Source organism: Penicillium taxi (assembly GCF_028828555.1).
Source record: "Penicillium taxi strain IBT 34144 chromosome Unknown utg000001l_segment0_segment0, whole genome shotgun sequence".
Classification (NCBI taxonomy): Eukaryota; Fungi; Ascomycota; class Eurotiomycetes; order Eurotiales; family Aspergillaceae; genus Penicillium; species Penicillium taxi.
This window is the reverse complement of record NW_026643203.1, coordinates 1,977,119-1,998,580: the sequence shown is the minus strand read 5'-3', so window position 1 is coordinate 1,998,580 and position 21,462 is coordinate 1,977,119. Positions and strand designations below refer to the sequence as shown.

Below are 21,462 nucleotides of genomic sequence, written 5' to 3'. Positions count from 1 at the left end.
CTAGTGCAAAATGAGTATAGAATATAACCATTCTCAAAGGATTTGACATACCAACAACATTATCACTTGGGCTGTTCTGAGCTGGCCCAATATGATTGCGGTCCGAATGATCAACTGCCTATATTAGAACAGATATATCGATGTATATATATATATATATATATATATATATATTGTGGTATGGCAATCTTGCAAGCTTGCTTTGCTATTTGACTTTTGACTTTGTTGCTTTCATGTTGTAACTCAGATGGCTGGGTTTCATCCTCATGACCATGACATGGTGACAAGAGATACCTGATGGGTTGCTGATCACTGCTTTCACAAATTTCGGGTTATGATGAGGTCGTTGACTTCAATCTGGTTTATGTTGTTTGCAGCGCCCGAGTTTGAAACAAGCGACAGTAATGCTTCCAAATTGGTACCGCTCGACTGATTGTTCAACTCTTCAACCATCAACGTAAGTGGCGGCGCCTGTAAATTGGCTGCCAGCAGTGCTTGGAGGGTCTCTGGAGTGTGAACCCCGGCACTCATTATAGCACCAACGCCTGCCTCATTTCTTGAAACATTCAAATTAAATTGAGGCCGAGAAGTATCGGTGCCGAATACTGCACGACTGCCAGCGCCAGCTTTATTTTCCTCGATGGTGATTGTTTTCACAATCTTCTCTGCCTGCACTAGGCTTCTCAGACTTTCTTTAATCTGATCACAATCTGCTTCAAGCGTTTTCTTTGCCGACTCATTTGATTTGCTTATTCTTTCCTCTAGTTGCTCCAACATGATCTGCAAGTCTTCTCTGGTACCTTCTATGGATTCATTGAGCTCTTCTAAAGAGAGTTGGACTATAGAGCCATCTGCTCTATAGAAGGAGAGAGAGAGAGAAAACAGTCAATAACCTATAGTCTCGAAAAGCGCGAAGAAGAACTTACATAAGGATAGACGCCAGGCTGATGCTGAGGATAGACTTGAAAGAAGCGATCCGATTCTTGATTTCTTCGAAAGATTTCTCCTTGTATTGCATGCTAAGCCAGTCCCGCACACTGAATTGTCCCTCTTTAGAGTGGGCTGTACATGCCTTGAGCATATCGTGCATTTCTTGGCAAGCTTGCAAACAACAGTTCAGTGGATGACGGAGGGATTCAAGCCTCGATGCATCTCTTGTGGTTTTAGCTTGGACTTGGATAGATTCAAGAACAGATACCAGAGAAGTCAGATCGGACCGAAGATCTTTGATTTCCTTTTTCTGGCTCTTGATTTTGATAACAGCCTGGTATAGCGATTTACTAGTGTCAATGGCAAATAATGCCAAAGCCAGCACAGCAGACGCATATTCCGCCATATGGATAGTGAGGTCGAAAATTTGTGCAAATTCTAGCAAAGCACAACATGGAGTTTTATAGTGCAGACTGCTGGCTTTTGTAAGTCGATTTGCTGTTCAAATTAGCTTGCACCTAGCGAAACGACTTAAAGCGTTTCCATTGGCTAGGATATGATCCCTACATGACCATGTAGGATAGAGATATTTGGTCGAATTAAATCTCTTTGCGTAAAGTACGTTCTTTTTATAGATTGTTTTATCCCTCTCAGCTGGTCTACTGAAGCCGGACACTAGCCTAAATCCAGATTTAGCCTGCAATTCGACGCAGTAAGTTCCATGTGTTATAATGTGATTAGTTAATATTCCAAAACTCACCTGCTAACGGCGCTAAGAGGGCCATGTTAGCAAGTCATCTTGTTCCATGTCGAGCCCCTTCTATTTAATTTTAATCGAGCAATTGCCGTAAGACAGAGCCAATTAAGAAATATTTCCTCGCAGAAAAGCATATTCATTTCAGAAAGCTCTGAACATTCTTACATGCGCTCTTATACGAAATTAAAGGAATGGCAACCCGTGTTGACATTCATGGTAACACTGCCCAAACTGGATCCACTCAGATAAACAATGTCGCCTATATCACTAGTATATTGAACCCTATGCCAACCAAAATTGACCGGAAGAATCTCATTATTATTCCTAGAGCTTAACACCGAAGATCGCGATCGAATTTGCCTCGACGCTTTAGACTGCCCAGATTCGCAGAGTTTAAAAAACTCGCTGAAGGCGAAAAAGGGCAGGCTACTCCCCGAGTGCATCAAATGGATTCTTGAGCATGCGCTGTATCAGAGTTGGAAAAACGGAGAGGATACCTGTCTCCTTTGGATCAAAGGAGGCGCAGGCAAAGGAAGACTATGATCTCGATCGGTATTATCGAGGAGCTTTCGCAATCACACCATGAATCTACCATTGTGGCCTACTCTTTCTGTCAAAATGCAGACGATAGGTTCAACAGCCTTGAGGCGATCATCAAGGGTCTTATTCGGCGATTAGTGGATCAACAACCGTCGCTCAAAAAGTCTCTACGAGACCGCTGGGACACTAAGAGAGATCGTTTCAAGGAAGATGTTTCTTCATGGCATAATCTGTGGAACATCCTTTTGGAGATGTTAGAGCTTTCCAAGTGCCAGAGGTTATACATGATTGTGGATGCTCTTGATGAGTGCCTATATGATGGCATGGCCGATTTCTTAAAACTCATTGTCCGAAATGGACTAGATCGCCCTGCCAAAATCAAGTGGATGCTGACAAGTCGACCATTAGAGAGCGCAGATAAAGTCTTATTGGCAAGAAACGACCAGGTACAAATCAACCTGGAGCAGCACCCGAAACAAGTTTCCGAAGCTGTTGAGGCTTACGTCGCTTCTAAGACGCGTGAGCTCAGTCTTCTTCAAGAATACGGGCAACCCCTAGAGCGAAAGATACAAGAAGAGCTCATTAAGAAGGCTGAGGGTACATTCTTATGGGTTGGTTTGGTGTGCGAGATACTTGAAAGTGTCTGCCTAGATGAGGCCTTAGCTGAAATTGAAAAGTTGCCACCCACTCTAGATAAAATTTATGATCGGATACTGCAAGAGCTGAGCAAGAGTAAGCGAAGAGATGTACAAAAACATATGAGATTGCTTACCGCGATGATGCTGGCATACCGGCCATTGAAGGTAGAGGAGGTTAATAGCGTGACTGGTCTAACTGATACAGAGGATGATATCAATGCGATGGTCGATCGATGTGCTTCAATCATCAAAAAGCAAGACAATCATATCGAATTTGTCCATCAATCTGCTCGAGACTACTTAGCAGGGGACAGTGGAAAATCAATCCTTGGTACTTATGGCACTTATGGCCATGGTGAAGTTGTGCAGGGATGTCTATCTTATTTATCGGACAAGCTCACGGTCAACCTCCTCCAATTAACACAACCCGACTCAACCAGAGACTGCTTGAAAGCGTTCAAGGACAAGAAAAGAGAGATTCTACTCGCTAGCGTGGACTATGCAGCTATATTCTGGGTGCAACATCTCGTGGACGCCAAAAATCCCGCGTTAGAGCAGGAAGCACTCGCTGAAGAAGGCGCCGTCAGTACGTTCCTCCAAACCAAGTTGTTGGAATGGGTAGAATGCCTTAGTTTGCTGAAAATGCTACCGCGAGCTGTAGGAGCATTGAAACAATTATCAAAAATAGCAAAGGTTAATATTGGATATTTGCTTTTGGCAGCCATCTTTGCTAACCAGCTACAGGACAACCATTGGGCATCGACACTTGTGCAAGATGCTACACGGTTTTTGCTGCGACATTACCACGTTATATCAAATTGGCCATTACAGACGTACACCTCTGCTGTAATTTTTAGTCCTGATTTAAGCATTGCAAGGAGAAAAAAAAACTTGGCCAAGATTCCCCGGTGGCTTAGAAAATTACCTCATGTGGAAGAAAATTGGGCATCTTTGATCCAGACCCTGGTAGGCCACTCTGGCGCAGTCAGGGCCGTGGCCTTCTCTCCGAACGGCAAGCAGATTGCCTCCGGCTCTTTGGACAATACTATCAAGCTATGGGATGCCACGACAGGCGACGCTCAGAAAACCCTAGTAGGCCACTCCGGCGCGGTCACGGCCGTGGCCTTCTCTCCGGACGGCAAGCAAATTGCCTCTGGCTCTTACAATACTATCAAGCTATGGAATGCTACAACAGGCGACGCTCAGAAAACCATAGTAGGCCACTCCGGCGCGGTCATAGCCGTGGCCTTCTCTTCGGGCGGCAAGCAGATTGTCTCTAGCTCTTACAATAATATTAAGCTATGGGATGCTACAACGGGAGACGCTCAAAAAACCCTAGTAGGCCGCTTCGACTATAGTACGGCCGTGGCCTTCTCTCCGGACGGCAAGCAGATTGCCTCTGGCTCTTTCGACAACACCATCAAGCTATGGGATTCCATGACGGGTGACGCTCACAAAACCCTAGTAGGCCACTCCGGCGCGGTCACGGCCGTGGCCTTCTCTGCGGATAGCAAGCAGATCGCCTCTAGCTCTTACAATAACATTAAGCTATGGGATGCTACGACGGGCGACGCCCAGAAAACCCTAGAAGGCCACCTCGACCACGTTGCGGCCGTGGCCTTCTCTCCGGACGGCAAGCAGATTGCCTCTGGCTCTTTCAACAACACCGTCAAGCTATGGAATGCCACGACGGGTGACGCTCACAAAACCCTAGTAGGCCACTCCGGCGTAGTCAGGGCCGTGACCTTCTCTCCGGACGGCAAGCAGATTGCCTCTGGCTCTTTGGACAATAATATTAAGCTATGGGATGCCTCGACAGGCGACGCTAAGAAAACCCTAGTAGGCCACTCCGGCGCAGTCAGGGTCGTGGCCTTCTCTCCGGACAGCAAGCAGATTGCCTCTGGCTCTTTCGATGACACCATCAAGCTATGGGATGCCTTGACGGGCGACGCTAAGAAAACCCTAGTAGGCCACTCCGGCACGGTCACGGCCGTGACCTTCTCTCCGGACGGCAAGCAGATTGCCTCTAGCTCTTTCGACAATACTATCAAGCTATGGGATGCCTCGACAGGCGACGCTAAGAAAACCCTAGTAGGCCACTCCAGCGCGGTCACGGCCGTGGCCTTCTCTCCGGACGGCAAGCAGATTGCCTCTGGCTCTTTCAACAACACCATCAAGCTATGGAATGCCACGACGGGTGACGCCCAGAAAACCCTGGTAGGCCACTCCGGCGCGGTCAGGGCCGTGGCATTCTCACTGAACAGCAAGCAGATCGCCTCTGTTTCTGACAACGGCACCATCAAGCTATGGGATGCCACAACGGGCGGCGGCATTCTGATAGAAGCTTCAAAATATCTTTGGGGCATTTTAAGTAGCCATTGGAAGTTCTCTCCGTCGCAAGAAATCTCGACACCAGGGCGGATACACAATTTAAGATTATCACGGAATCCCCAGCTCGCAGCCAATATAGGTTTTGTTGAACAAAGCAGCAGCTTGGCATCATCCCTTGATATCCATGTGAGTGATCAGTGGATATGCTATGGAGAAATGCACCTCCTTCGGCTGCCGTCGAATTTTATTCCAAGTTGTTATGATTCGCGAAGTGATCAATTAACGATAGGATTCCAGAATGGTCGAGTTTTGAGCTTTGCATTTGACGCAAGTAGCCTCCAGTCGTTGATGTAAGATCGCTCTAGACACTCTGAAGCAGTCAAGACCGGGCCCATTTTCTATATCAAACGATTAGGTCGCTTTCAGAAATGAAACCCCAATATCTCTGCCTGCTGAGTATCGCATATATTAACTATTCGTTGTACTTTATGTATTCTTGATTGTTTTCTACCTTTACAACAACAGGGTATGAATAAGCATAGCACAGTATATACTTCTTTTTTGATAACCTTGGATTTTTAAGGTCTTTACATCATTTAGAATGATTTAGGAAAGAACTATGACATGTTACAGCCTAGTCAGTCGGTCCTTAAGGGGTGTCTCGCGGCGTTCGAGCAATACATATATAACTTACTCACGTTCGTAGCCCTAGATTAAATCCAAATGTAGACTATTGCCCATTTGTGGCGCTAAGAAAGATCGAAAGAGTGTAAATCTTGAAGCCAAACTTGTCGTCTACTATAAGATTGGAAAGAGTCTTATTTCTGAGCTTCAGGCTTCAGCTGGGTAAACCGCAAGGCGAAACGCTCATAGATGCAAATATACCATGGAAGAATGGTTTCCATGGAATGAACAAAACAGATTTGGGAAGAATTAAGCTTTTTTTGTATTGTATTTTGTAAGGGTTTCATTCAGCCCTGGAGATCTGGGGAGACACCTCGGTGTCATATGATGGGTGGACAATCCAGCGAGGAAAGACGTCACCTCGTTCTCGAAAAGAAATTTTGCAAGGGGGAATCTTAAATGAAACAAGGAAATGGTCGTCTAATGGAGGCTTTTTATGAGCTGAGACGCTGGATGAAGGTCTAGTAGGCAGTTAGCAATGAAACTTGAATGAAAGGAAAGTGAGGATTTTACCGGGAAGAACTTTCGGAAGCCCTTCATGTCCAGCTGGCTCAATGCCGTCACAAATTCTTCGACGACATCCGGGTTCATGCCCATACCTGGCAGTTCCTGGTTGCGTAGGTAGTTTATGTACTCCATGCCCGTCTTCTGGTAGATGATACGTTGGAGACCACCCGCCTCGGCAAGAACCAGTTTTGCCTGTGCGTCTTTGGGATTAAAAGACGGAGTTTGAGGAAGTGCCCAGCAAGGGGGCGAGAATCGGGTGATCATATAGCCGCCGAACCCAGGCAATGCAGTCTGGGTGATTGGTGCGCCATCAGTGGCACTTGGAGTGAGGTCGGGGCCTCCCCAAAAGCTACCCATCTTAGACAAAACCAAAAATGCCATTTTGGCAGTGGTGAAATCCTCAATGTCCTTGGCGAAAAGCTCAATTGTGGTGATCAGGGTCTCGAAGATTGGTTGGTTTCCTATTTGAGTATTAGTGAGAATTTATAGAGAAAAAGTAAAGAAGAAGGAACCTACGCTCACTGATGATCACGGCCCCCAGATCATTGTTCAAGACCGCAAGGAGGAAGTTAAGATACTCGCGCTTAAGTTCCGCAAGTTGGATCTCATCATCAGTTCCGGTAGTAGGATCGGCAAGTCCAGAGAACACACGCTGCAAGAATGGGGTCAAGAGGGTGTCAAGGATGTTGAAAACTTCGCCCTTGAATCCAAAGATTACCTGATCCAAAAGACGAAGGAAAAGGGCCATCTCATCGCGTGTCGAGGTCTGTGTCACTAGGCCATCAATCCACCGGGGCAATTGAGGCAAGATGCGAGCTCCCACGACGCCAATAAGTCGTGAAAATGTAAACCGAGCAGCCGTACGGACATTGAACGAGAAATTGAGAGACTCGAGGGCGACAAGGGTGGCTTCTGCCACTTGGCAGAAGACTTCGGAGACTTCAGGGGCGGGCATGTTGGCAGGGGTGGTGGTGCCAGGAACCCAGTCTGAAGAGCCACGGGCAAGAGTGCCGAGGGCCATTATGTCATGATGTATTTGGAGCATGGCGCGCTCATCGTTGGCCTTTGCTGCCGCGATGTTTCGTTCCATGTCCGCAAAGATTGGGCTCACTACGGACTGAACGTAAAGAACCTGTTTGTCAATAGGAACTCCCTGAGTGGAACATATGATGCTAACGGCCTCGAAAAGGTACAGCTGGCTACTGAACACGGCATCTGAAGAACTCTCATGATCGTCCTCATCGGCATCACTGCCCTCTGAAGGCAGCTCAGCCTCAATGACGAGCAAATCACTAATAGCTTCGACGACATTTTGGGCAACATTCCCAATGAGCGACCGAAGCTGTTTCACTAAACGCTGGAAAAGATACCAAGAACGAGTCTTCACTTTGCGGACTGGGTGATGAGCCAGTTGGAGGAAGCTCTCGAGAACACCCGGGATGAGATGCGGGTGGTGGTTGAAGAAAGAGCTGTAGCGGACACAAATTTCCATATACTGCAGCTGGGTGGCGGGGTGAGTGAACGATCGAATATCTGTGTTGATTGTTAATTTTTCGGGAATTCAGATAAATTGAATTTCGTAATTGGGTGACGTACCTGACTCGACCATGCGCAGCATCATCTCAATAAGACGAGCGGCAGCAGGGCCAGTGGGGGCACCTTTAAGGTAGATACCTCCACCTTTGACGGCCAAGTCACCGAATAGGTACATTTCGTGCAGAGCTAGATCCAGGTCACGCCAATTGATCCGTCCCTGGGAGGCGCGCAAGCCCTCGAATGTTGTGCCAACCACCTCAGAGATAGCATCAATGTAGAGCTGTTCGTCAGCAGCAGCGATAGTCTGTTGCAACCCACCAAGTCTCTTGCGCAGATCCTGGAACTCAGCCTCGTCTGTCCGCGAGTCCTCGTCATTCCAATCCGAAGTGTCATCATATCGCATCTTGGAAATGATAGCCTTGAGCATAGGAAGAAGGATGACCTTGTTTTGTCCAACTGTGGCTGGATTCGCCGTGGCAATCTTCCGAATGTAAATGAGAATATCATTGACGCAAGGAATAATCGTAGAGCAGACTTCATCGTATTCATCTGAGAAGAACCGCAGCACATGAGGAAGGAAGACCTGCAAGAGCTCATTCGCCTTGTCCTTCACTGGGCCGTCTTCGTTCTCCAACACCCGCACAATATCCATCACGGTGATGTTGACAAGCTTTGCCACGGTCTCTGCAAGGTCAGTGTCGTACTTGGGGGTCGATCGGCTGGCATGTAGGGGCGGGCTGTTCGACAGCTGCGTCACGATGGTGTTCAGGTTAAGGAAAATGATCATCTCGATCTTGTCCGTTGGCTTCATCTTTTTGGCAATAATTTCGGTAAAGACATCGACAGCTGCGTCTCGCACCCGTTGTTCGCCCTCCCGCAGGTCCTGTTTCTCAGCCCGCCCAAGCTGTTGGAACAGCAAGTCCAACATGGTCTGGTTAACAACAAGATTAATATCAATCCAGCTGACCCAACTACCAACTGCCTTTAGGGACAGTTCCACAATCACATCATCGCCATCCATCCACCCAGACAGAATTTCCTGCCAGGAGCTGGCAATCTTCTGCACATCCCGGTCCCGAATAAGATCCTTGAGAGCATTTGCTTTGTCCTGTTCTCCACGAGATCTGGAGACCAGAACGTCGCCAATCTCATCGTGGATGGAATTCACCACACGCAGGTAAAAGACAATTCCCAGAGGGTTATCGCGGCTGGTACTGGTGGAGGTTTTGTAAGTCAAGCCTAGGAGATCATCGAAGCAAGTCTCCCATCCATTAGCGTAGAGAGCGGAGAAGAGGAAGGTGATTGTTTGGGCGATTTTGTTCTGGATGTAGGGAGCATCAGGCAAGGCTGAGCCATCAGGGCCGTAGACCTGGCGGAGGTAGGAAAGCAATCCATCCTTCACTATGACAAGAGACGCCAAATCAATCAAGCCAGCCTGAGCGGCACTGTTGACTATCTCTAGACTAACATGACGCACAACCTCTGGGCATTGAGGGCTTTTGGTGAAGAGGGACAGGCAAACCTGCCAACCGGAGGGGTCTGAGCGGAGTTGGTTTAAGTAGTCGTAGGCTTGCGATTTGAGAGTCGATTCAGATAGAGGATTCCATGCAATCTCGATGGCATTTGCTACCTATATATATGCAACAAACATGTCAGTCAATGATGCGGGGGTCAAGCCCCGGAGACGAGGGGTTGGTGATGCGGTGGGGGCTGAGGGGTCATGAGGTTTTTTTTGAAAAAATCATTTTTTGTGAAGGAAGTGAGATATTAGGGGATTAAACCCACCTGTTCTTCCATCTTCGACTAGCCAAGCTCCCTTTCAGAGTGTTTTGAAGGGGAGAGGTTAGACGAAATGGGTGACGGAGTGTGTGTTGGGTTCAAATTTGTCACCATAAATATTCCGGCAGTTTAGGCACTCGCACAGACCGACTTAGTCACCGCTCAGGGCTATTTACATCAAGCTTTCATTATTTACTCCGTACTTTGAGATGAGTCACTATGAGGCTCCATATCTCCAATACATAACTACTTATTGATAACTATTACTCAGCCCACTCAGCTCAGGACTGTACGTGACACAGTAAGCTGTCTCCGAGTGCCTTTTCTCGTCTCATTTGGGCCTTCATTTTAACTTTTCTGGGTTGTTACTAACATTAACAACACCCGGGCAGTGTTTACCTACAGCATCTTGAACTGGCATTAAATAAAGAAGAAGAGAGGCTGAGATAATAGAAGTTGATATTTACGATATAAAAGACTAATTTAAGGTTTAGTGCATCCAATGAGGGCAAGGGCCCTGACAGCTCGCAGTAAGCAAATACAGTGAAGTGGAGGGTGATGAAAGGATCTAAAATGGAACTGGAATTCCTTCTAGCTCTTCTGGAACTTCCATTTCTAGTGATTTGTCTTATGAAAAGTATGATTTGTGTCTTTTGAAACACCAACGTGCGGGGTATCATAACAGCGTTGACTGTTGCCGCTCATAGGGCGAACAAAATAATCTACCGGATTTTCTGGAGGCCATGCTCTTGAGCATTTATAAAGTATCACCAAGGAGGGATTAATGCTTATGTTCTTTTTCTTTGGGCTCCTGGCTTGCTCCATATTCAGGCGTAATGAATTCCTCGGAGAAGGTAAGTTCCTGCTGCTTTGTAGGAACAAAGCGCACACGTACTCGCTTCACACCACGAACACCAGAACCAATATTCTTGCGGACAGCCTCCTCCACAGCTCGAGAGCGAGTGATTGCCCATTCCCCGGGCACAGCAAGCTCAATTTCCATCAAGTAGTTTTGTCCTGACTTCAGGCCTTGGATATCACGAATGATCACCTGCTCTCCATCTTCGTGAGCCTTCAAAGCTTCGGAGGCGAAATTGTGCACGGAGGTCTTGATCTCATCGTCCACTGTCGTATCTGCCAGCTCCAAGAGGGATGTCATAGTGTTGCCCCAGCCGGCCTTGATGACCATCAGAGAAATCAAAAGGCCACCAACCGGATCCAGCCAGGAAGCGTCTTGGAAGAGATAGCTTCCACCAATTGTAAACAGTGCCACAATACTTGTAAGGGAATCAATTCGGTGGTGGATAGCGTTGGACGCGAGGACGGGTGATTTACGCTCTTCGGCAACCTTCATGGCTTTTGGGTGGAGTTTATTAGCTGTTATATTCGCGGAGGTTGGTCGAAACCATGTATAGATCACTCACTGGCATGGTAGAGCCATTCCTTGGTAATTATGGAGGCTCCGGCCAACCAGGCTGCATGGATGCTAGGGCCTGTCACGTCAATTCCATGGCTATGTGAATGCCCGTGACCTAGAAGTCCCGAGTGGGCTAGTGTTTCAGCTAATTCGGGGTAGCAATGAGACAGCAAGACCTGTCCTGCATTGAGTCCCATGAACACGCCACCGCAAAGCAACAAGCTGCTCACTCCGAGAGCACCGATGCTCTCCACCTTTCCATATCCGTTTGGAAACCGTTCACTCGGAGGCTTGAGAGATAATGCAACGGTGCCGAGGGTTAAGAAGTCAGACACGAGATCCATAAGGGCATGGTAGGCATCGGCGATGAGAGCTTGAGAGTGGAAAACATATCCGCCGATAAACTTTGTGATAGCCATGGTGAGATTGGCAAGTAGGCCAATTCGAGTAATCCGAACCCCAGCGTCATTCTTGTTAGAAGATGTCAAGTAAACGTTGTCGTGATGGTGGTGGTGGTGGCCGTGGCCATGGCTATGGCCACTATGGCTCCTAGTTTGCGCCATGGATAATGTTGGTATCACAGCTGAAACTCGTCTTAGGGATTGGACTCGCACATATGAGTGTGAACAGGAGGTGGATTCAAAGGGAAGAAACGTAAGCACGCGCCGTTGAGCGGATCCTCGGATATTAGAGATCCTGGAAAGTGAGTGGAGGGAGGGACGAAGCCTGCAACGCAGGGGCTGCGTCAGCGGCATAACGGATCGCGTTTAGCTCGAGGCAAGCTCGGACAAAGGTTAAGTGGACAGAGTGTTCATTTCACGTATATCCTAAAACCTTGAGTCCGGATTGAAATAAATTGGGGATCTTGAAGAGGGGGAGAAAATTGGGATTCATGATTCAAGTTGACCCGATCATGTAATCCGGCAGATGGGGATTCCAGATGCGCTGATGCCGCAACTTTGATTACTATTCTCCATATTTCTTCTTTCTTATTGCTCCGATCAGAGACACTTAGATCTACAGGGATAAATTCTTAAACGTTTGCAGGCCTATCATTGGCTGGCTAAATATCATTCAGAAACCCTTCAGGACTTTTGAATCCCGCGAAATTGCCGTATATCGCCGATACACCTAACTGCACTGGAAGCTCTCTCTCGATTCTAACCTCAATGATATTTTACTCAAGATGAGACCTACGATTCGCATTCCATTTACAAGCCCGTTTCCACCGGCTATAATAGCCCCCAAATCAGCTCAGTCGGCGGAAGGGGCTATCGATGCCGTTATCAACTTCCTCACAGCTCGAGCTCCTCAGAAACTAGAAGGGGCCAATCTTCACAAGACTGTCGTACTGACCGGTGCAGGGGTCTCCGTTGCATCTGGATTGTCTGACTATCGGGGTGAAGATGGAGTCTATCGGAAAAATCAGCAATACCGGCCAATATACTACCATGAATTCGCAAGCAAACATATATCCCGCCAGCGATATTGGTCGCGGAGTTTCGTTGGATGGCCAGGTTTCCAAAATGCAAAGCCCAACTCAATACACAGAGTCATCAAGGCCCTACATGACAAGGGTTATATCAGCTCTATAGTGACACAAAATGTCGATTCTTTTCACTCCAATCTCGAAATCCCCGTTGTCGAACTCCATGGATACCTTCGAGAAGTTGTCTGTATCCATTGTCGCAAGCATATTTTGCGTGATTGGTTTCAGTCCCAGCTGAAAGAATTGAATCCAGATTGGGCCCGTTTCCTAAAGCGCATGATCGAAGCCGGTGCACTAGATGCGAGAAATACAGACAAGCAGATTCAACTGGGACTCAAATTGAATCCCGATGGTGACGTTGACCTTCCGGGGGCACCATATGGCACATTTCGTTATCCGGCCTGTCCGACATGCTTGAATAGCCCTCCTACATTGAAAGATGGAACGACAGCCCATGTAGAGGTGGACGACGATGGCGCATGGATGCCAACTTCCAACGCTGGTATCTTGAAGCCAGCAGTAATCATGTTCGGCGAGAGTATCGATCCACTCACTAAACAGAGGGCAGAAGAAGCAATTGACGGTGCTGGGCGTTTGCTGATTCTGGGTAGTAGTCTCGCGACCCTATCAGCGTGGCGCCTAGTGGAACGTGCACATCAGCGAGGCATGGCTATCGGGGTGATTAATGTTGGTGGTATAAGAAACGAGAAAACTATCTTTGGATCGAAAGATGAAACATCTCATGTTCGCATAAATCAGCCTCTAGAACAGATTCTCCCGACCGTATGCGACAGGCTCCAATGACACCATGATAATTGGAAGAAAAGTCATATATGAATATATTGGAATTTGTGTGAATTGAAGTTTAAGCAATAATTTTTAAGAATAATAATAACAAAGAATTCAACTTCTGAGATATCCAGAATCATACAAGCGCGAGTACATAAGCCGATGTAGACTTCTCCACTTACAGGCGCGGGGCTGCGTTCAAGCACCATGGAGCGCGCCAGGGATTCTGCAGCTACTTCTTTACCTCTCGTCGCCCCGGAATCTTTTCTCTTCTCCAACCATTTCAAACCCGCAAGAACGGTTTCTTCCAAACATTCGCGCACCATGGATAAGTCACAGCAACCCAGCTCTTTCCAGCAGCTGGAGAAGGTGAGTCTACCCCCGCTATTTCCTATTCTTACGGTCTGCTAACTACTTTATTTACAGCTCGGTGAAGGCACCTATGCCACAGTAGGTACCCCTTACGAGGTCTAGGACGTGTAAAATACCTCCCCTTTCCCCCACCTTTTGCTGACAGAATATAATTACAGGTCTTCAAAGGACGCAATCGCCAGACGGGCGAAATGGTCGCCTTGAAGGAAATCCACCTCGACTCCGAAGAGGGCACCCCTTCGACCGCTATCCGCGAGATTTCCTTGATGAAGGAGCTTAAGCATGAAAACATTGTGTCCCTCTACGACGTTATCCACACTGAGAATAAGCTCATGCTGGTTTTCGAGTTCATGGACCGCGACTTGAAGAGATACATGGACACCCGGGGAGATCGCGGTCAGCTTGACCCAGTCACCATTAAGTCATTCATGCACCAGCTGCTCAAGGGCGTCGCCTTTTGCCATGAAAACCGCGTGCTTCACCGTGACCTGAAGCCCCAGAACCTTTTGATCAACAAGAAAGGGCAGCTGAAGCTCGGTGATTTCGGACTGGCGCGTGCTTTCGGCATCCCTGTCAATACTTTTTCCAACGAGGTTGTCACGCTTTGGTACCGTGCTCCCGACGTCCTCCTGGGCAGCCGCACCTACAACACCAGCATCGATATCTGGTCTGCTGGGTGCATTATGGCTGAGATGTACACCGGCCGTCCGTTGTTCCCCGGCACAACCAACGAGGACCAGCTGGTTAAGATCTTCCGGTTGATGGGAACCCCATCTGAGCGATCATGGCCTGGAATCTCCCAGCTCCCTGAGTACAAGCCCACCTTCCACGTCTATGCCACCCAGGATCTGGGCCTGATTATCCCCCAAATTGACCCCCTTGGTCTGGACATCTTGAACCGCATGCTGCAACTCCGTCCAGAGATGCGTATCAGTGCTGTTGACGCTCTGCAGCATCCTTGGTTCCGCGATATGCCCCAGATTAATGCTCAGCTGCAGCAGCAGAAACAGCAGCAGCAGATGGCCGGTGCTTATGGAGGCATGGTTCCTCCCCAGCAATCTTACTAATTGCATTACATGACGTATAACGAGCTCGATTCAAATGATCGAAAATGGGAGGATTCGGCGTTTAACTGTTATGTTTCATTTTATCATACTTTCGAACTCTCACAGGGAAGAGCATCTTGAGAAGCACTTCGCGGGACTAAGATCGGGATGCCTCCCTGGCGATGAGGCAAAGCTCTTTTTGAGTTAAAAACACTAATTCGTGCCTAGGGCTCTGGAATACTTTGTGACTTTGATCGTTTCTCATAATGTTTCCCATCCCATATTGACGATGTATGTAAACCTTGGAAGCTTAGAGGTGGTCTATACATATTCATGTAGACGTCCATTTGAACCACCTAAGTACATATAGATGTACCTGTGGACTTAGGTAGATAGAATACTGGGAGATCAAAATATTGCAAGCTCAACGCAAGACCCCAAACCCCATTATGTATACAGTTCCTTCATATGAATAAAATTATGAGTTGAAGTCCTCCTTGGAAAGTAGTGACAAGCAGGTCTTGTTGCAAGGGCATATAATCGAAGCAGGAACAACGCAAAATTACCTGAAATAAACGTGTGGAGCGCGAGTTGGATGCGCAAGCTTAGAATACCATTATATAAATCCTAAATTCGGAGGAAATTCTGTGTATGAGGCGTCCACTGGATTCGCTCCAGGGTCTGTTAGGTTAGTATCAGCTTCAGGCTCTCACTAAGGAAGACAGGCTTGGGATCAAGCGAGAGCACTTGCCTAGCGATAGATTTTTTTAAATTTTAAATTTATTCTATAGACGAATAAATCGTCACTCAGATTCTTAATATTTAATTTCAGACTCTGTTTGTTTTTGAAGGATTATGGCCGCTGGTCGACAGGGATAAAGGACATCCATGGATGAGACGTATCAAGCACGACGGGTGTGATATCAGGGAGTAGGGACAATATTATTTATACATAGACTCAGTGAACATTAACCCCGAGCGCATTACTCGGGTACACGAGTAGCATGGAGACAAGTCAATATAGGATTGTTTCCACCTAGAGGTCTGGGATTTCTGTTCCACCATGTATTGTATACTTGAAGAAATATCTGACAGACCAACAACCCCGTATTTGACTTCAACGGAAATTCCAATTCCGGGTCTTTCCTGCAATATATGTTCAAAGAAACCCACGCCTTTACCGAAACGACTATCTCGAAACTCAAGAAGTTCGGTAACCGAATGGTCTAAGGAATGCGACGATAGAATGTCACCTTTGATCTCCTTGAAGCTTTGCTTAAGGGATTTGGTAGATTGATCCTGAGTTGGCTATTTAAGAGCTTCAACTTCGAACTAGGTTGGTGGCTTCACGGCCTTGTTTTAAGTATATCTTTGATTGCCGCAGTGACCTCCCAGCACACTATAAACGCAGTATTCTCTATTTGGAGGATTACCGTGGCAATTCTAAAGCAATCAAGGAGCGAACCATTCAGGGGTTGGGCATCTTACATGATACCACCATATTCCGTGCTGAAAATACGCTCAAATTAGGCGGCGAGGCATCCGAGTCAATTTCAGTAGAGAGATGTGTGAAAATTGCCTCATTTGGTCTTCAATGTTCAGGCAATGATCTGCTTCTTCTCGAAGGTATCAAAGTTAAAGAGTGCACTTGATTTTTCCAACTTTATATCAGTTTATCTTTACCGTTATCAAAACAGTGGCATCGAGCACCCTATCTGGTTGAGTGGTAGTGTTGATATTGATTTTTGACGACATCTCTCTGCAAATTCTGAATTGTTAAGCTCAGGGTTGTTGCATATTGCGATAAGGCGAGCAAAGTAGCGTGGCCTAAGTTATATTCAGAGACTTTTAGGTCCCTCCGCGCTAGACATCCAGATCTTCATGTCAGGGTATGTTCCGTTGTTGGATGAGAATGAGGCAAACGACTCCTCAAGAGAATCTCAAACCAGTCAATTGTAGAGACAACGAGCTCGCTCTTGGACTTGATGTATTAAACTATATCGAGTGTAAACATAACAAACATATAAGCAAACAGAGCAAACACAACGTAATTTGTCGCGTCTCCACAATCCTCGAGCACATCCAAACACCAAAAGTAACATCAAAATCATATATCTAATCAACTCGCGATGTCTGAACCTGGTCTAGGCCTCAGGGCCACACGTCTTAATCAAGTTTTTGGTCAGGCACTCGCTCGAACTCTGCGCGCCAATTCATACAGCAACTTTGCGGGCTGTTTCCCTACACCAGCAAAATACGTACCCGCTAGTCTGGAGAGTGTGTGGAGACAACTCAACGCGAAATTGGAGGAGAGTGCCTCGGCTGAATTTGACGAGATTATTACCGAGAGGGATGCAGTTGGGTATTTGAACGAGCTGGACCGATTGTGTAGCGAAGCTAAGGCCAGGAAAGAACTCGAGGAAGGAAACGGAAAGGAGCCTGGAGACGCGTACGTTTTCTTTTGTTTTGAGGTTTTTTAGGCCCTGGGCTCATGTTGACTCTTACTAGGCCACATACACTAGGTGCGGACGAACTTTTTAACGCGTATCTTACTCCTTATCTTCAGGAAGCGCAGTCAACTCTAAATAAAAAGCTTGAATCTACGCAAGCTGAAAATACAGAGCTGGCTCAAATTGTCCAAGCGCAGAGGCTGGAGATCGAAAAGATATTATCTCACCTTGAATCGATTCTTGCGGATGTTGAGGGGGCTGCTACGGCAGCGACTAAGTTCAGTGCAAAGAGCCACCTCCGCCAGGATGCTATGGAGATGAATGACGAAGTCAAATAAAGACGAAGACAAGAAAACCGGAAGGGCGTCTAAGGGTTGTCATAGGAGTTTATTTCATTTCTGGGCGATCACTTAAGAGATCAGGACACTCATATCCATGCCGTCGACTGAGCCATCCTCCACCATGTCCTGGGCCACGTTAATCAACGTTTCCAAAGCTGTGGCCTTGAACCGGTCCAGCTTTGTTTTCTCACCCTCTATGGCTGCAGCAATCGCCTCCTTACACGAGCCATCTCGCTCTTCCTCGGCAGCGCCATCTCGGCGAGCTAGGGCAGCCGCTCCTCGATAATAAGTTTGGGCATTTTTCAACAGCATGGCGCTATTTTGCTGGGCAATGGAGTAGTTCCAGGGGGCCATACCAAGCCGCCAGCGTTGCATCTCTGCATCTCCTCGGGCGAGATGAATCTTGGGCAAATTTTCGGCACTCGGCAGCTTGGATGCTGCGGCAAAGGCAGCCAACGCAGTCGAAAGGGATTGCCAGCGCACGGACAGCGCGGCATTGAAGGCTTCCTGGCTCTCGGATGGGGGCAGATCTGAAAGTGCCCCACTTAGCGATGTCAAAGCTTCTGCCTTACTGCACAGGCCCTCGGGGTCAAGAGATACATCCAGGTCAGGTCCAAAAGCCTGGCTAATCTCCTGCTGGTAAGTTTCCATATCAGTGTGTCCGCCTCGGTATAGCACGTCGGACAGCGCAGCAATAAATTTGCCTCGTGCCAATGCCGCCTCGTACTGTCTATCAGATCCCTCCACGTAGGCTGGGAGTCGAGTTTGGACAAGCTCTGAGGAGTACTGCTGCACCCAACCAACACCTCCACCACCACCGGGGTTCGATGTCAATAGATTGCACAAGGTAGTCATAGTATCCAACTGCGCAATGGCAGTATCCACCAGCGTATTCTTCGTAACAGGCTCCACAATAGCAGCCCATTGCTCTTGTGTTTCATCCGAGGCTCCTTTCTCCGGCTCCGATTGTTCAATGGGCTGAGGTTGAATCTCTGGATCAGCCGATTCTATCTGCTCAATTTGCTCCTGCATTTCTGTGTACTTCATCTCTTGTATCATCAGACACCGCTGAAACAACTCCACTGCCTCCTGCAGGTATGTACAGGCCTGCATTAGCTGTTCCTCGTCTGGGTGCTTTGTTCCAGACAGGGCTTCGGCCAAGCTGTTTAAAACCTGTCCACTATTGAAGAGCACATTACCATTGTCCTGGTCCAGTTTCAGCGCGAGCCGGTGTGACTCCAGCGCAGTTCGCAAGACATCAGCCTGTGGTGCTGGAAGCTGGGCCGCCAGCTTCGGGTGCTGAGTTATTTCATATTGCACTCGGGCTCTGTGTACAGTCAGCATATATCCATGTAGTCACTATCTATCAATGAAGTCGACAAGAGACTGTTGTCGTAAAAATGAAACAAGTGAATCAACAAAGAAGTCAGACACACTTGTTGTAGGCCAAGTCAAAGGCTCCTGGGTGTTTCTGTAGTCCCTCATCATAATTCGTAACGGCGCGCATGAAGAAGCGCATGGATTTAATGGCGTCACCAGCGCGCCATTTCTCGCCCGCTTCTTCAAACTCGACACCGGCTAAATCAAAGGTTAATCAGTGGATCTCAATGGGGATATGACACAATGCCCACCAGCAAGGAAGTCATCGGCTGTGACGGGTGCCAGTTGCTATTGTTTATTAGTACTGCATAGTCGGAGTGTAGAGCAGGGGATACTTACCTGCTTAGTCTTCTTCTTGGGCTTATCCCTCAGAAAAGACTTGGGCTTAGGCATGATGTAGTTGGTGGAGAAACAAGGTGTTGAGTGGTTCAAGTGGATGAGCTTTGGAGTTTTCTGATGCCAAGCCTTTGTGTACATCTTACTTCACCTGAAACCAGAACCAGTGAAGAATACCATACGACATGTAACAAAGTACTCCGTACTGGAAATCGATATAAATCAACATTTACGATTGGTTCAAACTAGGATGTTAGACCTAGAACTAAATACCCCGGTTGGGAATTATTTATACTACTCCGTACTTAGTACAAAATCTCCATCCTGGCTGATTGATCCGCACGTGGCGAAGTCCCACTAAGAAATAAAGTCAAATGGGACTTTCTTTCAGGGCAGAGGCGAAGTTCTTATTTTTAGTTGGAAGTAGTTGTAGATTCTGATACTTACGTAGGTGTGTAGGTGTTGGCTGCTATCCCGCCTCCCCCTTTCTTTCTCTCTACTCCGTACCTCACTCGTACAACCACTCAGTGAATTCCTCTCCCTTTCTTATACCCCACTGTTCCGGCCCACCTCAGCCGTTTTGCGCCTCCTGAGTCGTCTGATGTCCATCGACGGCTGCATACTAGTTGTTTCACTACCGCCCCGACATTCATTCTTTCTTCTTCTCAACGTCTTTGCAAGCGGAACCCTCCACTCAGCTATCGATTCCTGTATGTTCCCCCTAGATCCAGGACTGGTAAAATGGAGGAAAATCCCTGCTGATCGCCCTTTTCCACATGCAGAAAAACCCGAATCAGTCTTATTCCACATACGTCGTAAAGACTTGAAAAGCTCTCCTTTCCCTCTAAAGTCCCTAGCAGAAATGGCTCGTCACACTTCTCTCGACTCTGAACGACCCATCATGACTTCGGTACGTTTGACGACTCACGCACGACTCACGAAACCCCTGCTTTCGTCTTACTTACCTTGTCGTCTTCTCGCCTTCTCATCTACCTACAACTCAGGAATGTAAAATTTGATCCTAACCTTTTCTCCTTCATCAGAACCGAGCCTCGAAGCGATTTTCCACCATCAGTGGTAGCCCATCGGTTGCTACATCTGATCTTTCCAACCCAGATCCCAGAATCGCCGATATTGGCCACCTCCGTGATGGCATTGAGCGCCTAGAGAACAAGCCCCTCCAGGCACAACGCTTTGAGCCCACTGAGGAGAAGTCAGACACCCTGAACAAGCTGGCCCTCGGTGCTAAAGTGGAACGTGCTTTGGGCCGACGAATGACCAGCCAGGATGCTGTTATGCGCAAGCCGCTGGATGAAAAGGCAGCCATCAGTGCCTCTTCTTAAACCCGCCTTCTGTTCCTCTTTCTCTCTCGACTCTACTCGCCTTTTCCAAGTGGTCTCGTGGCTGTGTGTCTTTTTAATTGTGTCTATTCTTTGATCCTCCACGAGCTCTTGAGCTTTAAGATCACTTTTATTTGTATCTATCACCCGTTTCTCATGCCTGATCATACCCCACCTTGATATTTGAAAATTTACTAGCGTTATACTTGGTCTGATGATATTCGCATGATTCCTCTATATAGTAACTTCGGTAGTTTTTGACATCTCCATATCTTCCTATCTTCATATCTTCATATCTTCAAATTCAATTCCAATCCTGAGACAGTTCATTGGAAGTCCACCGGATGGTATCTAGGTAACTCCATTCAATCTGCCTGACTTTATATACTTCCCCAGATTCCCACATAAGTTGAGGAACTGAATACGTGAGAATCAAGAAAGAAACCAATTATTTAGAACACCATTCCAAGGATCATCCTTCTCATCCTCAGCCTCTTCAATCCTTCATTACAATCATCTCTTTCCCTTTCCAAAGAATCCTGATCTTCCCATCCTCTGAACTCATTCAATACTCACCTCTTTTCCTCTGGGCATTTCTGCCGGGCGGTGAGTCTACACGCGAAAGGGCCCGCACGGAGCGACTTCCTCCAAGTCGCTTTTTCTTCAAGACGACTTTCATCTCGTCTTTCCTCCATCCTACACCTCCCCCCACCTTTCTCTTCTTCAAATCTTCGCCATCTGGTTTTTCAATCATCTCTCAATTTTACCTTCATCGACCTTTGACTGCAGAACTTTCTTCA

The 21,462-nt window shown here is 47.4% G+C and overlaps 10 protein-coding genes across 10 annotated transcripts; 5 read left to right on the top strand and 5 right to left on the bottom strand.

Annotated features, from left to right (window-relative positions):
- Window positions 1–318: 318 nt before the first annotated feature.
- Window positions 319–1,336, bottom strand: N7495_000717 (uncharacterized protein; the record flags this gene model as incomplete). The annotated part of the gene is made up of 2 exons (XM_057203387.1): window positions 319–856; window positions 927–1,336. The coding sequence occupies 2 exons, from the start codon at window positions 1,334–1,336 to the stop codon at window positions 319–321; spliced, it is 948 nt and encodes a 315-aa protein (XP_057067460.1).
- An 890-nt stretch (window positions 1,337–2,226) lies between these two features.
- On the top strand, window positions 2,227–5,550 carry N7495_000716 (G-protein beta WD- 40 repeats containing protein; the record flags this gene model as incomplete). Its single annotated transcript, XM_057203386.1, has 1 exon — window positions 2,227–5,550. One exon carries the CDS (start codon window positions 2,227–2,229, stop codon window positions 5,548–5,550), a length of 3,324 nt encoding a protein of 1,107 aa, XP_057067459.1.
- Window positions 5,551–6,314: 764 nt separating this feature from the next.
- Window positions 6,315–9,720, bottom strand: N7495_000715 (Ran GTPase-binding protein LOS1; the record flags this gene model as incomplete). Its single annotated transcript, XM_057203385.1, has 5 exons — window positions 6,315–6,341; window positions 6,394–6,848; window positions 6,904–7,920; window positions 7,984–9,553; window positions 9,709–9,720. The coding sequence occupies 5 exons, from the start codon at window positions 9,718–9,720 to the stop codon at window positions 6,315–6,317; spliced, it is 3,081 nt and encodes a 1,026-aa protein (XP_057067458.1).
- A 763-nt stretch (window positions 9,721–10,483) lies between these two features.
- On the bottom strand, window positions 10,484–11,538 carry N7495_000714 (cation diffusion facilitator family transporter; the record flags this gene model as incomplete). The annotated part of the gene is made up of 2 exons (XM_057203384.1): window positions 10,484–11,058; window positions 11,127–11,538. The coding sequence occupies 2 exons, from the start codon at window positions 11,536–11,538 to the stop codon at window positions 10,484–10,486; spliced, it is 987 nt and encodes a 328-aa protein (XP_057067457.1).
- A 767-nt stretch (window positions 11,539–12,305) lies between these two features.
- Window positions 12,306–13,412, top strand: N7495_000713 (putative SIR2 family histone deacetylase; the record flags this gene model as incomplete). The annotated part of the gene is made up of 1 exon (XM_057203383.1): window positions 12,306–13,412. The coding sequence occupies one exon, from the start codon at window positions 12,306–12,308 to the stop codon at window positions 13,410–13,412; it is 1,107 nt and encodes a 368-aa protein (XP_057067456.1).
- Window positions 13,413–13,721: 309 nt separating this feature from the next.
- On the top strand, window positions 13,722–14,836 carry N7495_000712 (cyclin-dependent serine/threonine-protein kinase phoA; the record flags this gene model as incomplete). The annotated part of the gene is made up of 3 exons (XM_057203382.1): window positions 13,722–13,766; window positions 13,824–13,847; window positions 13,928–14,836. The coding sequence occupies 3 exons, from the start codon at window positions 13,722–13,724 to the stop codon at window positions 14,834–14,836; spliced, it is 978 nt and encodes a 325-aa protein (XP_057067455.1).
- Window positions 14,837–16,944: 2,108 nt separating this feature from the next.
- N7495_000711 (PMF1/NNF1 family protein) lies at window positions 16,945–17,603 on the top strand (the record flags this gene model as incomplete). The annotated part of the gene is made up of 2 exons (XM_057203381.1): window positions 16,945–17,264; window positions 17,324–17,603. 2 exons carry the CDS (start codon window positions 16,945–16,947, stop codon window positions 17,601–17,603), a joined length of 600 nt encoding a protein of 199 aa, XP_057067454.1.
- Window positions 17,604–17,675: 72 nt separating this feature from the next.
- Window positions 17,676–19,379, bottom strand: N7495_000710 (uncharacterized protein; the record flags this gene model as incomplete). Its single annotated transcript, XM_057203380.1, has 4 exons — window positions 17,676–18,933; window positions 19,043–19,184; window positions 19,238–19,274; window positions 19,326–19,379. The coding sequence occupies 4 exons, from the start codon at window positions 19,377–19,379 to the stop codon at window positions 17,676–17,678; spliced, it is 1,491 nt and encodes a 496-aa protein (XP_057067453.1).
- An 805-nt stretch (window positions 19,380–20,184) lies between these two features.
- N7495_000709 (uncharacterized protein) lies at window positions 20,185–20,665 on the top strand (the record flags this gene model as incomplete). Its single annotated transcript, XM_057203379.1, has 2 exons — window positions 20,185–20,232; window positions 20,366–20,665. 2 exons carry the CDS (start codon window positions 20,185–20,187, stop codon window positions 20,663–20,665), a joined length of 348 nt encoding a protein of 115 aa, XP_057067452.1.
- A 562-nt stretch (window positions 20,666–21,227) lies between these two features.
- On the bottom strand, window positions 21,228–21,416 carry N7495_000708 (uncharacterized protein; the record flags this gene model as incomplete). The annotated part of the gene is made up of 1 exon (XM_057203378.1): window positions 21,228–21,416. The coding sequence occupies one exon, from the start codon at window positions 21,414–21,416 to the stop codon at window positions 21,228–21,230; it is 189 nt and encodes a 62-aa protein (XP_057067451.1).
- Window positions 21,417–21,462: the final 46 nt, after the last annotated feature.